This window comes from Sinohyriopsis cumingii, chromosome 15 (genome assembly GCF_028554795.1).
Source record: "Sinohyriopsis cumingii isolate HCF-2022 chromosome 15, ASM2855479v2, whole genome shotgun sequence".
In the NCBI taxonomy this organism is placed as follows: Eukaryota; Metazoa; Mollusca; class Bivalvia; order Unionida; family Unionidae; genus Sinohyriopsis; species Sinohyriopsis cumingii.
Genome location: NC_142975.1, coordinates 87082771 through 87095063, shown reverse-complemented (window position 1 = coordinate 87095063; position 12293 = coordinate 87082771). Strand labels below are relative to the sequence as shown.

At 34.0% G+C, this 12293-nt stretch overlaps 1 protein-coding gene across 1 annotated transcript in view; it reads left to right on the top strand.

Moving 5' to 3' along the window:
• Positions 1-12293, top strand: part of LOC149782249 (uncharacterized) — a 665894-nt gene that overhangs the window by 160324 nt on the left and 493277 nt on the right. The window contains exons 57-60 of the mRNA XM_089935099.1: positions 1881-2057; positions 4111-4363; positions 4800-4966; positions 11657-11699. Coding sequence (XP_089791225.1) covers positions 1881-2057; positions 4111-4363; positions 4800-4966; positions 11657-11699 — 640 coding nt within the window. The remainder of the gene's footprint in view (positions 1-1880; positions 2058-4110; positions 4364-4799; positions 4967-11656; positions 11700-12293) is intronic.

Below are 12293 nucleotides of genomic sequence, written 5' to 3'. Positions count from 1 at the left end.
AATATATAAAAGAATATTTCTTAAACAGGCCAAACTGATGTATAAAGTATCCAGAAAAGTCATTCCTATATATCTAAGCAATATCTTTCGTCAAAGAGATGCTGATGGTACTCCAAATTTAAGGTCCATAAGTAACAATTACATTATACCAAGGCCAAAGAAGGAATTGTTTAAAAGAAGTTTTCATCATACTGGTATACTGGTATGGAACAGTATTCCCAGTGACACAAGGCAGGCTCCTAGTGTTTCTTCTTTTCATTATCGTTGTCTCAAATGGATGAAATCTCACGACAATTGAACAGTTCTAGTAATACAAATATTGCCTGCTTTTCTTTACTGTTGCATCATTTTCACGTTTAAATGTTTCAATGCAGGATGACATTTTATATTTTATATATGTTTATGTGTTCACAGATGCCCGTTCCATGCTTGATATTTTGATTTAATGTCAAGCCTGATTTTTCGCATCATGTTATATATAGTGCATATATATTGTACATAACAGCCAGAAGGCCTCAAGGTAGATTAGTTCTGTAATTAATTGAGTTACGTTCTTTAAATAAAGTTATTATTATCATATGTTCTAAGAACTGTGCATGTGTTACACCCCCCCAATGCACACTCAAGGGGTGTATAGTGTTACTCATGTACAAGCCTGTCAACCCTTAAAATTTGTAAGTGTTACTGAAATGACCCTTAAATTATGGACTTGTGCAGTAATAACTGCAAAATTATGATGATTGCAGTCAAGTCCAGATATTGGCTGGTGCATGTTTGATATATATTCTGGTTTCATATTAGATTTAGCAGAGTTGGACTGAAAAGCAGTCAGATTTACAGGAGTATCCATAGTTTTCTTGCAGAATGTATGATAAAGCTGTTGCTTGTAGCATTTTCATGAAATGACATCCGTAAAAAAACTACTTTGAAGACAAAAGGGACAGTAAGCCCCTTAACAGTTGAAACAATCAGGTAAGAAGCAAAGATAGGAATATGCAGGTTAATAGAGGGGAAAAGCAGGAAAGGCAACGTGTTGATTTTTGTATTTTCTAGTAACAGAGATGAGTTCATTATCATTTGAAGAAAAACAAATGATTGTATCAGGTTGAGATCTGCACTTTCTGAAGCAATACTGGGGGTCATTATGATCAGAGTTTTCTTTACAGACCTGTTACTTGAACATAATGTTTACATCATTCTCTGGACACACTTCTGAAATTTTTAAATACATGTTACTAAGATGACAATATTAGTAGATAATATTTCATTCCACCTTGCTGAAAATTGGTATAACTTACAAATAATTTTGGCTGCCTTCCTAAGAAGGCCCTTTTTATGTTTGGCAGGGCTCATGGATCATCCATCCATTTGTCCATCATACCTTGTTAGATTTTGTATTCATGTCAATTTTCAAGCACTTTGGTGGGATATGTTCCATGTACCCATTTGTAGTTGTTATATAGTATTTCAACTGGAATATAAATGGCAAAATGTAAACAAAACCAGTGCAATTGTGTGGTGCCACAGAAAACCATTACTATTTGTATGTAGAGATCTGACATATACAGACAATCTGTTTGAGGCTGTCCAAACTGGAAGATATGGCAGCTGCCTGTTGACTGTTATCTTTTATTTGTAGTTGATGGAATGATAATGATTCACATTTATTCAAAGTAAAAACATATATTCTGGCAAATGTTTGGTTTTGGCATCCATATATTTTTGCTCATTGCTTTTGTGTATTTGCATGGAACAGGTCATCTTTTGTGGTATAGAAATTTTATTTAAAATGATACGAGGGAGATGAATTCTGTATGTGCATATGACAGTGCTTTAAATAAAAAATTGAATTACCTTTCTTATTTCATACTATATTTCAGGACTGAAACTGAATGAATTACTACAAGCAGTTGGTGATTCAGTCACAGATAAACTAGCAGATTACACAGTTGACCTCCTCTTCAACAAACTTGGTATTAGCCAATACATACAGAGCACACCCTGTAACCGTGCAGGCCGTCCATATCAGCCCTCAGATGACAGGAGATGGAACAGCAGTAAATTTTTGTTTTAAGAAAGTCTGTTTTTGTTAATCTGAATCACAGCTGTCCACTTGATCTGTCTTTTCTGTTCGTTAGAAGCACATACCATGTCCATTGTATGTGTGTGGGTGAGAGAGGGTTAGTGATTGAATGAATGAAATGAAAATTAGGTGTTAGATCCTATTTGGAGTTGTGTAGAATAGAGTGGCATTTGATTTATTTCATAATGATTTCCTTGACAAAAAAGGTGCAATTAATGTAAATGATACGCAAGGGATGTGGTGTTTACAGTCTTTTTAACACTGTTGGTCATATACCAGAATAACATATGTGGTGGTCTGTTGTGTGTCATTCATCATTGGTCCATCTGTTGAACAATTAGCACAACTTTGTTACTGCTACAAGACTACTGCTACTTATCTTGAAGAATTGCCATGCAGCTTTAGTTAGTACTAAGTGAAATTGGTGCTGCACAGATATCTAGTGGGGTCCCGAGTGGCCAAGTGGTCAAAGGGGCTCTCTGTTATGGATTACTGCCATCTCACCTCTGTCTGTGTGGGTTCGAGTCTTGGATTTGGCCAGTGTGGGTATGTGAGAAAGCTTGCCAGTAGCTTCTCATGGGTCGGTGGTTCTTTCTGGGGTTTTCCCGGATTCTTCCTCCGCCATTAATACTGGCCGCCATGTATAGCCTAACGTGTGCTGAAAAATGGCGTTAAACCCCACAACAACAACAACAACAGATATCTAGTGTGGCTGCTGTAGTGGTCATCTTGTAAACCTGTTATTGCTGCTTTTCCTGAATGGAAAGTCGTGTCAGAATGGGTTTTTACTTAAGTTTTCTTTTGTCCCGATTCTCATGAATGTAACGAAGCAAATCTGACAATGGACATGGACACCAGAGCTATAAACTTGACAAGATGGGTATGTGAGAAAGATTGCCAGTAGCTTCCCATGGGTCACTGGTTCTTAACAGTGTTTCCTGGGTTGTGGACATAGTCTTGACCCCTCCATCAAGAAACCTGCCAAAAGTCAAGTCCAGGAGTAAATTCTTGTGTATGACTTGTGTACTTCTCTAATGGCATAGTTGCATCCATTAATCTCTGGCTCACAAACATGGAGGCATTCCTATCCATGTGCATATGGCTTCAAGACCGTTGTAAGTCAATCCTCAGATTGTACCCCTTATCTTCCAAACTCTTCTTCTATAGAATTTTCCAAATGAATTCCAATATACTTGAATGTCTTGATGTATCACAGTGATATAACCAGAATGTCATTGAATGAGTTCTCAATAATCCCAAAGCAGTATTTTAGTCCATAAAGTCAATGAGCACTTTGTAATTCCAATGAATAATTTAAATATATAATTCTTCTAGAAATGTATCTGAATATACCTACAAATTATTCCAGAGACTGATCATAAAAAGTTATGAATAATTACTAAATTCACTTTATATACTATTATCACTTGATCTGTGACATAATAGATTTCCTATGAATAAACCCACTAACTCATAAACAGGTCAGGTCTTCAACTCAGAATCAAGTAAATATCTTGTTTACTTCTTTGAATCATGACAAAAGTCAGGGATACATTAATTCCGCAACCCTCAATCAATGACAGAATTTAAGCACACAGTATAGATATACATAAGACACATTTTGTTGCTAACACAATCCAAAATACATGCAGAACATCTTTTATTTAGCTTTGGAGGGATGGATTTCTGAGACATTATTAGTGTATTATGATCAGGAAAGTATTGTTGAAGAAACATAATTTACTTAAAAAATTTGTTTCTTCTCAGAATAATATTGAAAATATGTATTTGCTGATATAGTCTGGGCAGGTAGAAACTTGCCTTATTCACACAAAATATGTAAGGAAAGACAAGCAAAAGATTGAATACATAAAAATAAATCTCTGCTTTATTTAGTTGGGATTGAATAAATTGTATGGATATGTTTCTTGGATTTGATATTCTCTCCTATTGCTCTAATGGTGTGAGACTTAAACTGATCGTTTCAGTACTTTAGGCTTACCAATAATACCATTTTATTTTTTCAGCATGTCCCATTCCATTGAATTTACCTGCACTACCTGACAATGTTGCCTGCCATATCCCAGATATTTGCACTGGATTTGACTGCTGTGTCTACTTCCCATTTCTGGGTCGCTCCTTCCATGTCATGGTGACTTTAGATGCATGCAATTATCTGTTTACACTGCAGTTGGAAAACTGGAAAAAAGAAATTCTTTTACTGGATTATCAGTTTGGCTCCCCAGGAAATGTTTCTTTGCATGATGTTTTCCAGTTTAGGTAAGCTGTGATCCAAAGACGCTGTGTAGAGTTTGGTATTGCCAGTGAAGCATAAGTAAGATGGTGGTATCACTTTCATATAATTTTATTGTTCTCATAGGCATCAACACAGGTTTGCATATTTATTGATTTCTATAAATTTGGCTTTTTTTGGGTGGTGGTGGTGGTGATATATCTTGAGAAGAACAACTTGCTGCATAATGAAGTAGGTGATATTTACCCACTTTAATTGTTTTAGTATCAAATTTAGGTTTCTGGTCTGTTCAGATCAAAGGGTCACCGGTTCACTAGGTTGTCTGCTTCAGTCTGTCTTTGCAAGAAGCCAACCAACCAGTCAGTTCAGAGTTCTTATGAATTTAATTAAAAGGGATGCTCACATGTATTCTGGATTATGTTGAAAATTTTTGAGCATTCTGTTTCATTTCATCTGCTTCAGCTACAAAATATCAGACTTGTCAAGCCAGAAAAAGTTTGTGGTCAGCTTGGAAGTCAGCATCAAGGTATGTGATGACACAGATAAGTGTGGCCTCAGTTTGAAGCTCCTACAAGATGTCAAAGTTCCCAAACACTTTTGTGACTGGTCAGCCACTAATTCCTTACAGAGTAAGTAGCACATGTACACAAAACTACTTATATGTCTTTTTCTTAGTCAACAGAAAAATGAGGCTGATTGAATATAGTGTACCACGTGAGTTCTGTCATGACTTTTGTTTTCATTGATATACACATCCCCTTCTTTACATTGCCATAATATTTTTGCTTTACTTTCTGAATGGAATTCAAAACAAAAATGGGATTTGTTAACATTGGATGTTGTGTGTCAAATAGTATCGACATGTGAATGTCATTGAAAACACATAAATAGTTCCAAGCTTGGTTTGTGATATGGAAAGAAGAATTGAACATATGTGTTTTGAAATATATTACATGATATTTATGCATGGTTTTTAGAAAAAATATCGTGCTTTTCTTTAGTCAATTGGAGATAGGGGTACAAGCTATTCAGGGTCCTAGAGAAAACTATATTAGCTGTTGTTGGTCCATAAATTTTTTCAGTACAGTTTTCTGTACAAAAATAATAATGCTTTAGAATTGTGTACATACTTTATAATTTTTTAAAATTATTTCAAAGTGCATCAGCCTGGATAAACATTTAAAAGTATGGGAGATTTCCACTTTTGATCATATTTCTTTACATAGTGGAAGTCCTTTCATTTTGGCAACATGGAAACATCCAATGCAGTCTGAGGACATGGATTTATTTATCTAAAGTTTCACATGTGCAGGGGAAAATATTTGTTGAAAACTGCCAAAATGAGCTAAAACAGTTATTTGCTTGTAAAATATCATGTTTACTTTAGTGTATTTTCTGAATTACAAATTTTTCTTACATATTAAATACCACCATCAAAAGATACCACTGGAATGTTCAATTTTGTTATAGCTTTGGTGGTGGTGGGGTCAGTATAGGGTTTTATTTTTGTTACTTCTTTTAAAACATACAAGAGTATGGTGGTCTCCCTTTTGAAGATGCCTCTGACCAGCAGCCACCCACATTATATGGTCATAATCACATGTCCCATGACACGGATGAGTTTTTGTTTAGCAGTACCCCTCCAGGGACATCACCCCTCTAACATGGTCAGTGGCTGGCATATTAGTATGAAGCTGTCAAATTCAACCCTCATGAATGGTGATATAATGGTTGTTTACAGATAGAAATTCTACTAATATTTCTTGATTTCGCAACTCAACATATTGAAATTTGTTCCAACATGCTGACAAGTTAAATTTAATCTGTACAAAGAGGTAAGTGATTCAAATATCCTTACAGCTGTGTGTTCCTTCATGTTAGGTTTGTCGCTTTATTGATTACTGGATATTAATACCACTGAAAATTATCAAGATGACAAAAGTTAACTGCTGAGTAGCACGGTATTGTTCAGCTCAAGTCAGTATGACATCGAGTCACCAGATATTAAAATGGTAGGTTATCCTTGTGACTTACCTATCACAGTACCTGTACATAATTGGGTACCGGACTAAAAACAAAAGTCGATCACATGACAGGCTCACTTTGTTTGTAAATATTGAGGATCTTTTGTGATAATTACAAATTGCCAGTGAAGGAATAAGTTGCTGCAAAAAGTGCAAAATGTCGTCCAACATTATCAGTTTAGAATAAAAAGTATGAGCAATTCAGCAAAAGGAAAAGAGGTAGAGTCCTTTGATCACTACTGAGAAATTTGATGAGAGAATGATTCAGATAAATATCAAAATATACTCAACAGCAGTCTGCAGTGAGTGGGAAAATGGAATAGACAAACAGGGATAGTTAGAGCCAGATGTTTGTGTCCAGATTTAACTGACAAAGTGGTTTTGTACTTCAGTTATTGATTATTCATAATTTAAAAAAATAACTTTGATAATAGTTTTATCACAAAGTTCATAACCTGATAAAATGCCTGTTAGTTATGCCTTTCATACTTTATATGTAGTTATTACTTGCATCTGTGTGATCCCCCTCTAGAAAGACTACCCCTATTATAAGGCCACTTCCTGCTGCAGAATAGGTGGTGTTATAATGGGGGACCACTGTATTGTTTGTGTGTTAGTGTAGTTATTTAATTAGTAATGTAATTTTTTAATTAGTAATGCAATTTGTTATCATAGATTTTGGTTTCTGAATGTGTCTCATTGTCTAAAATTGATTAAACATTATACCAAGCATTATTTGAACCAAATTGCTAGCATTGGGAAGCATTCGTGTCTTTGTATATTCAAAATGAAAAAAAGTCAAAAAGTTTCTTTAGTTCTATAATACAGATCCAAGTGCAGTTTGTTCAGTAATTATAGACCTTTTATGGACCTCTTTCTTGTTGCAGACTTTTCCTATTCAAATTTTGTATCCAATTTTGGTGGTCAGTTGACAGACCTGGCCATATCGGAACTGTTGGAGAGGTTGGGGCTAAAACCATACCTTCTGCCAGTGGAACACCAGTGTCAAATTTCATCTGGGCCTTACAGCAACCCAGCAAATGGCTGGAAAAATGGTAAAGTTCTTCTTGCTGACTTTAAAGGTTTTACTTTATAAAGGTTTTCTGTGTGAAAAGTTGTAGCTATATTGTGTTCACTTGTTCACCAAATGTATATGGTGCTGCATAAAAATGTGCTAATTCAAACAGCCTCAGAAATGACTACAGTGGGATTCTTTTATACAGGGTTAATTAATTTCACATTGTTTCCTACTATGTTTACATAAACAGTATGCCTTTTGTTCACGCTCAGAAGGGTCAAGGTACCTGTAGAGTAAGTTTTGGCTCCCAGGTTCAGCAGCTAAAACTTGCTCTAACCCATCAAGCATGAGCACCCTTGATTGGCTACTGTCATCTACATCATTATTTGTAAATATCTTATTGCCTAGAAATGACTATGAAAAGAGAACCCATTTGTTGGAGCCTGTTTATCACAACAGGGAAAAGCCAATAAAAAGCCAGTGTCTTTTAACTTTTCTTTTACTTAACCTTGTTTATTTGATACAAAAAATGCAAAATTAACATGATCATATGAAGGAGGTCAGGTTTTAATCCAGTGCAACCGTACAACAAATACTTCTGCAAGTCAGATATCAGAACACAGTTGGCACTTACTGCTATGGTTGATTGATGCATTTTACATTTGAATTCAAGAGGGCACAGTGCATTTATGATGATTACAATTACATGAAACTAAAAGATGGAACTAAAACAAAAATTTTGCTTGATAATTTTTTAATTCATATTTATTTGTTAAAGTAATGCCTCCAGCATGCATGACATTTTCATTGACCATAATTTTGTTGACTATATTATTTATGGTGTACTAAGAAGGTTGTTTGGAAAGGATGTGTAACAAAATATATGACTTTATTAAAAGTTGATCATTTCATGATGTTGATTAAAATTTCCAGGTCCTATCTACTGTTATCAATAATAAAATGAGTGATACGCCACTTTTCATTTACAGTTTTGTTTGCTATTTTCTTCAAGTTCAAGAAATAGGGCTAATATTTTTGGGGTATTTTGTAGTTTTATAAAATATGGTCCAGGCCTGACTATGCATTATAAGTGGGTTTACGAGTTAATCAGGTGTACTAGTTATCAAGGGAGAGTTGTACTTAGGTTATGTCATGTAGTAATTTTTTTGCTTTATATAATTTTTTGGGTTTTATATAATTTTGATGTGATATCTATCTATCCACACACACACTTATATCACAGCTAAATTAAGAAGATATTTTTAAAGCTTTTTTATAGCTTCAGGTAAACATTAATTTTTTGTTTTGTATTTTATAGACTGTGACTTGAGTCTGATCTTGCCAAGCCTTACGGGACGTATTGCGAATTACCTGCCAGCAAATTGTTCTGGAATTGAAACCTGCATTGAAGTCAGTCAGCTTCACCGATCCATCCGTCTCTACTTCTACTTCAACTATTGTGACTATATTCTTCGTATAGGGATTGAGAAGTACGACTTCACTTTGAAATTATTGGATTACGCATGGGGTAGGTATTCTTCTCTGTCCTTTGTCACCTACTTCATTCACCATCTCAGTCAGTTTAATAAAGGATCACATATGGAGGAAAGTCTAAATATGCAAACACCCTGCCCTTCAGAATGTGATCCTAGTGTTTTAAGCCAATATTTATTACATACAGTATGTGCCCTCATGTTATCAATGTGTGTATAAAGTTTTAGTCCAAAAAATGCCACAGTTATTGTAAATTGTCAAATAGGCCACTGATGGACCAAGATTTTTGAACTTCCTTCCAGAAGTGAATTAACTTCCAGAGATAAAGTTATTTACATAGGCAGAGACAGACAGACAAAGGGTCTCACAAGGGATAAAATTGACTTGTTTTTGTATTGTAGAACTGAATTTGTCCTGACCTGCTTTTTTATTTATCAGTTTATTTCAACAACATATATGACCACTGAAAAGTTGATGTGGCATATTTCAAAGACATCCTTATCTGAATGTTTGGTGTGTCCTCAAGTGAGCTTAGTTGCCATTATGTTGTAAAAGGATAAATGTAAGAAGCTTAGTTGCCATTATTTTGTAAAAGGATAAATGTAAGAAGCTTAGTTGCCATTCTGTTGTAAAAGGATAAATGTAAGAAGTTTAGATGCCATTCTGTTGTAAAAGGATAAATGTAAGAAGCTTAGTTGCCATTCTGTTGTAAAAGGATAAATGTAAGAAACTTAGTTGCCATTCTGTTGTAAAAGGATATATGTAAGAAGCTTAGATGCCATTCTGTTGTAAAAGGATAAATGTAAGAAGCTTAGTTGCCATTCTGTTGTAAAAGGATAAATGTAAGAAGCTTAGTTGCCATTCTGTTGTAAAAGGATAAATGTAAGAAGCTTAGTTGCCATTCTGTTGTAAAAGGATAAATGTAAGAAGCTTAGTTGCCATTCTGTTGTAAAAGGATAAATGTAAGAAGCTTAGTTGCCATTCTATTGTAAAAGGATAAATGTAAGAAGCTTAGATGCCATTCTGTTGTAAAAGGATAAATGTAAGAAGCTTAGTTGCCATTCTGTTGTAAAAAGAATAAGTACAGGAAGCTTGCATGTCATTCTATTGTAAATGCCTAAATACAGGAAACATGGATGCCGTTTTATTGTAAAAGCATAAATACAGAAAATTTGGATGCCATTTTATAATGCATAAATATTAAAGTCTTGTTGTATTGCTAGATAGTGATCTAACTTGGTCTATTGACATTCAACATATTGTTTCAGAAAAGGTTAATATTTATATTTTGCAACTAAGGAAAATCAAAACGTGTTCCATTTCAGTATAGGGTGATCTTTTCTAAAAGCTATATTCAGCCATATCTTGACTATTTTAATATAATTTCAGGTAATACCTCTAATTCAAACATAAAACTTTTAATTCTCCAAAAGAGGGCATGCCAGTTGATTCTAGTATAGAAAATTTCCAGAATGCAATGAATAATATAAAAATATTAATACATTAAAGAATATTTCTTAGAAAGGTCAAATTTATGTATAAAGTGTCCAGAAAAGCCATTCCTTTCGACCTAATCAATATCTTTCACCAAAAAGATGCTGATGGTACTCCATATTTAGGTCTTTTAGAAGTAAAAATTGCATTATACCAGGGCCAAAGAAGGAATTTTTTAAAAAAGGTTTTCATTATACTGGTTCAGTGGTATGGAACAACATTCCCTGTGACACAAGGCAGGCTCTGAGCATTTTTTCTTTTCATAGTCGGTGTCTCAAATAGAAAAAAAAAATCTTTAGACAATTGAACAGTTCTAGTAATATAAATACTACCTGCTTTTCTGTCCTTAGGCATCTTTTTCCACAGTTGACTTTTTCAATACAGGATGATATTTAGATGCCTTTGCATAAGTGCAAGGCTTGAAACTTTGATTTTTAGAACCACTTAATTTGTTTGTGACAAGCCAAATTTATCACATCTTTTGTATGTACTGTATATATTGTACATAACAGCAAGAAGGCTTCAAGGTAGATTATTTCTGTACCTAACTGAGTTACCTTCTCTAAATAAAGTTATTATTATTATTATTAATCAGTTAATACAGGAAACTTCGATGCCATTCTGTAATGTATAAATATAGAAACTTTGGATGCCATTCTGTTGTCAAAGCATAAATACATTAAACTTAGATGCCATTTTGTAATGCATAAACAGAAAGCTTTAATGCCATTCTATTGTAAATGCCTAATTATAGAAAGTTTGGATTCCATTCTGTTGTCAGTGCCAAATATAGAATGTTTGGATGCCATTCTGTAATGCATATAGAAAGGTTTAATGCCATTTCTATTGTAAACACTTAAATATTGAAATTTTAGATCCCATTCTGTGATGCATATAGAAAGTTTGGATGCATATATATATGAAACTTCTTTGAATTACCAATAAAGGACACCTGTCTCAGAAGTGAAGTTGTCCCTTTGCTTTGGAGAGTTTTTTTGTGTGTCAAATCATTTCATTGTGTCTCTTGTTTATTTTTTGAACGTATTTTTTTACTGTAACAAAGCTGAATAAAGGTTGCTATAAGTAATTTCTTTAATGGTGGAAATAATTGCAGATTCAACTTTTGATTCATGGTCATTAATATGAGTCAGTTGTAAAGATCAATATGTTCTTCAAAACTTACCTAATTATCTCTAGGAATTTTATACAATGGATGAATGTCTTGTATACTTCCTAACTTATTTTTTGTGCAGTTTTCAGAAACACTGTATATTATCAATGAATTTCAGGTACAGTACAAGAATTCAGCCTGAACTCTGTAATAAAAGTAAGGTATGTAGAAAAAGAAAAATCAATAAACAATATCAAATTTCAGTTGCAAGGGCATAGTATTGTCTATTAGTGAGATATCTGTAGATGAAATTGTACCACTTCAGTGGCCTAAGTGGTTAGAGCGTCCACCTCAGATGTGGGAGGTTGCGGGTTTGAATCCTGGCTGAGACATACCAAAGACTTATAAAAGTGGTTCTAATAAGTGATTCTTGTATGCTCAAGATTACCGGTACCTAATGTAATATCTTTTCACAATAATTTTGCTCATATGATAATGTTTGAGTAATAAACAAGTCATATATCAGTCAAATAGATTACCATTTGTTATTTGCAAAGTAAAGTCTATTACTAAATTTAGTGCTACTACAACAGCATTTGATAGTCTTTTCAGGGTTGTACAAAGGCAGTGAGACTACATCTTTTCTCAGTGTCATTCTGCTTCCACTTGTTCCATACATATATTTTAATTTTAACTGGAATACAGCAAAAATGGTAGCCTATTGCCATTGAAACCCTCAAAGATTTTGTGAGATGCTGTTTTAAGAAGAGAAAATTGTAATAGATGTATTGTTTATCGCTAAAATATAGCCAAAT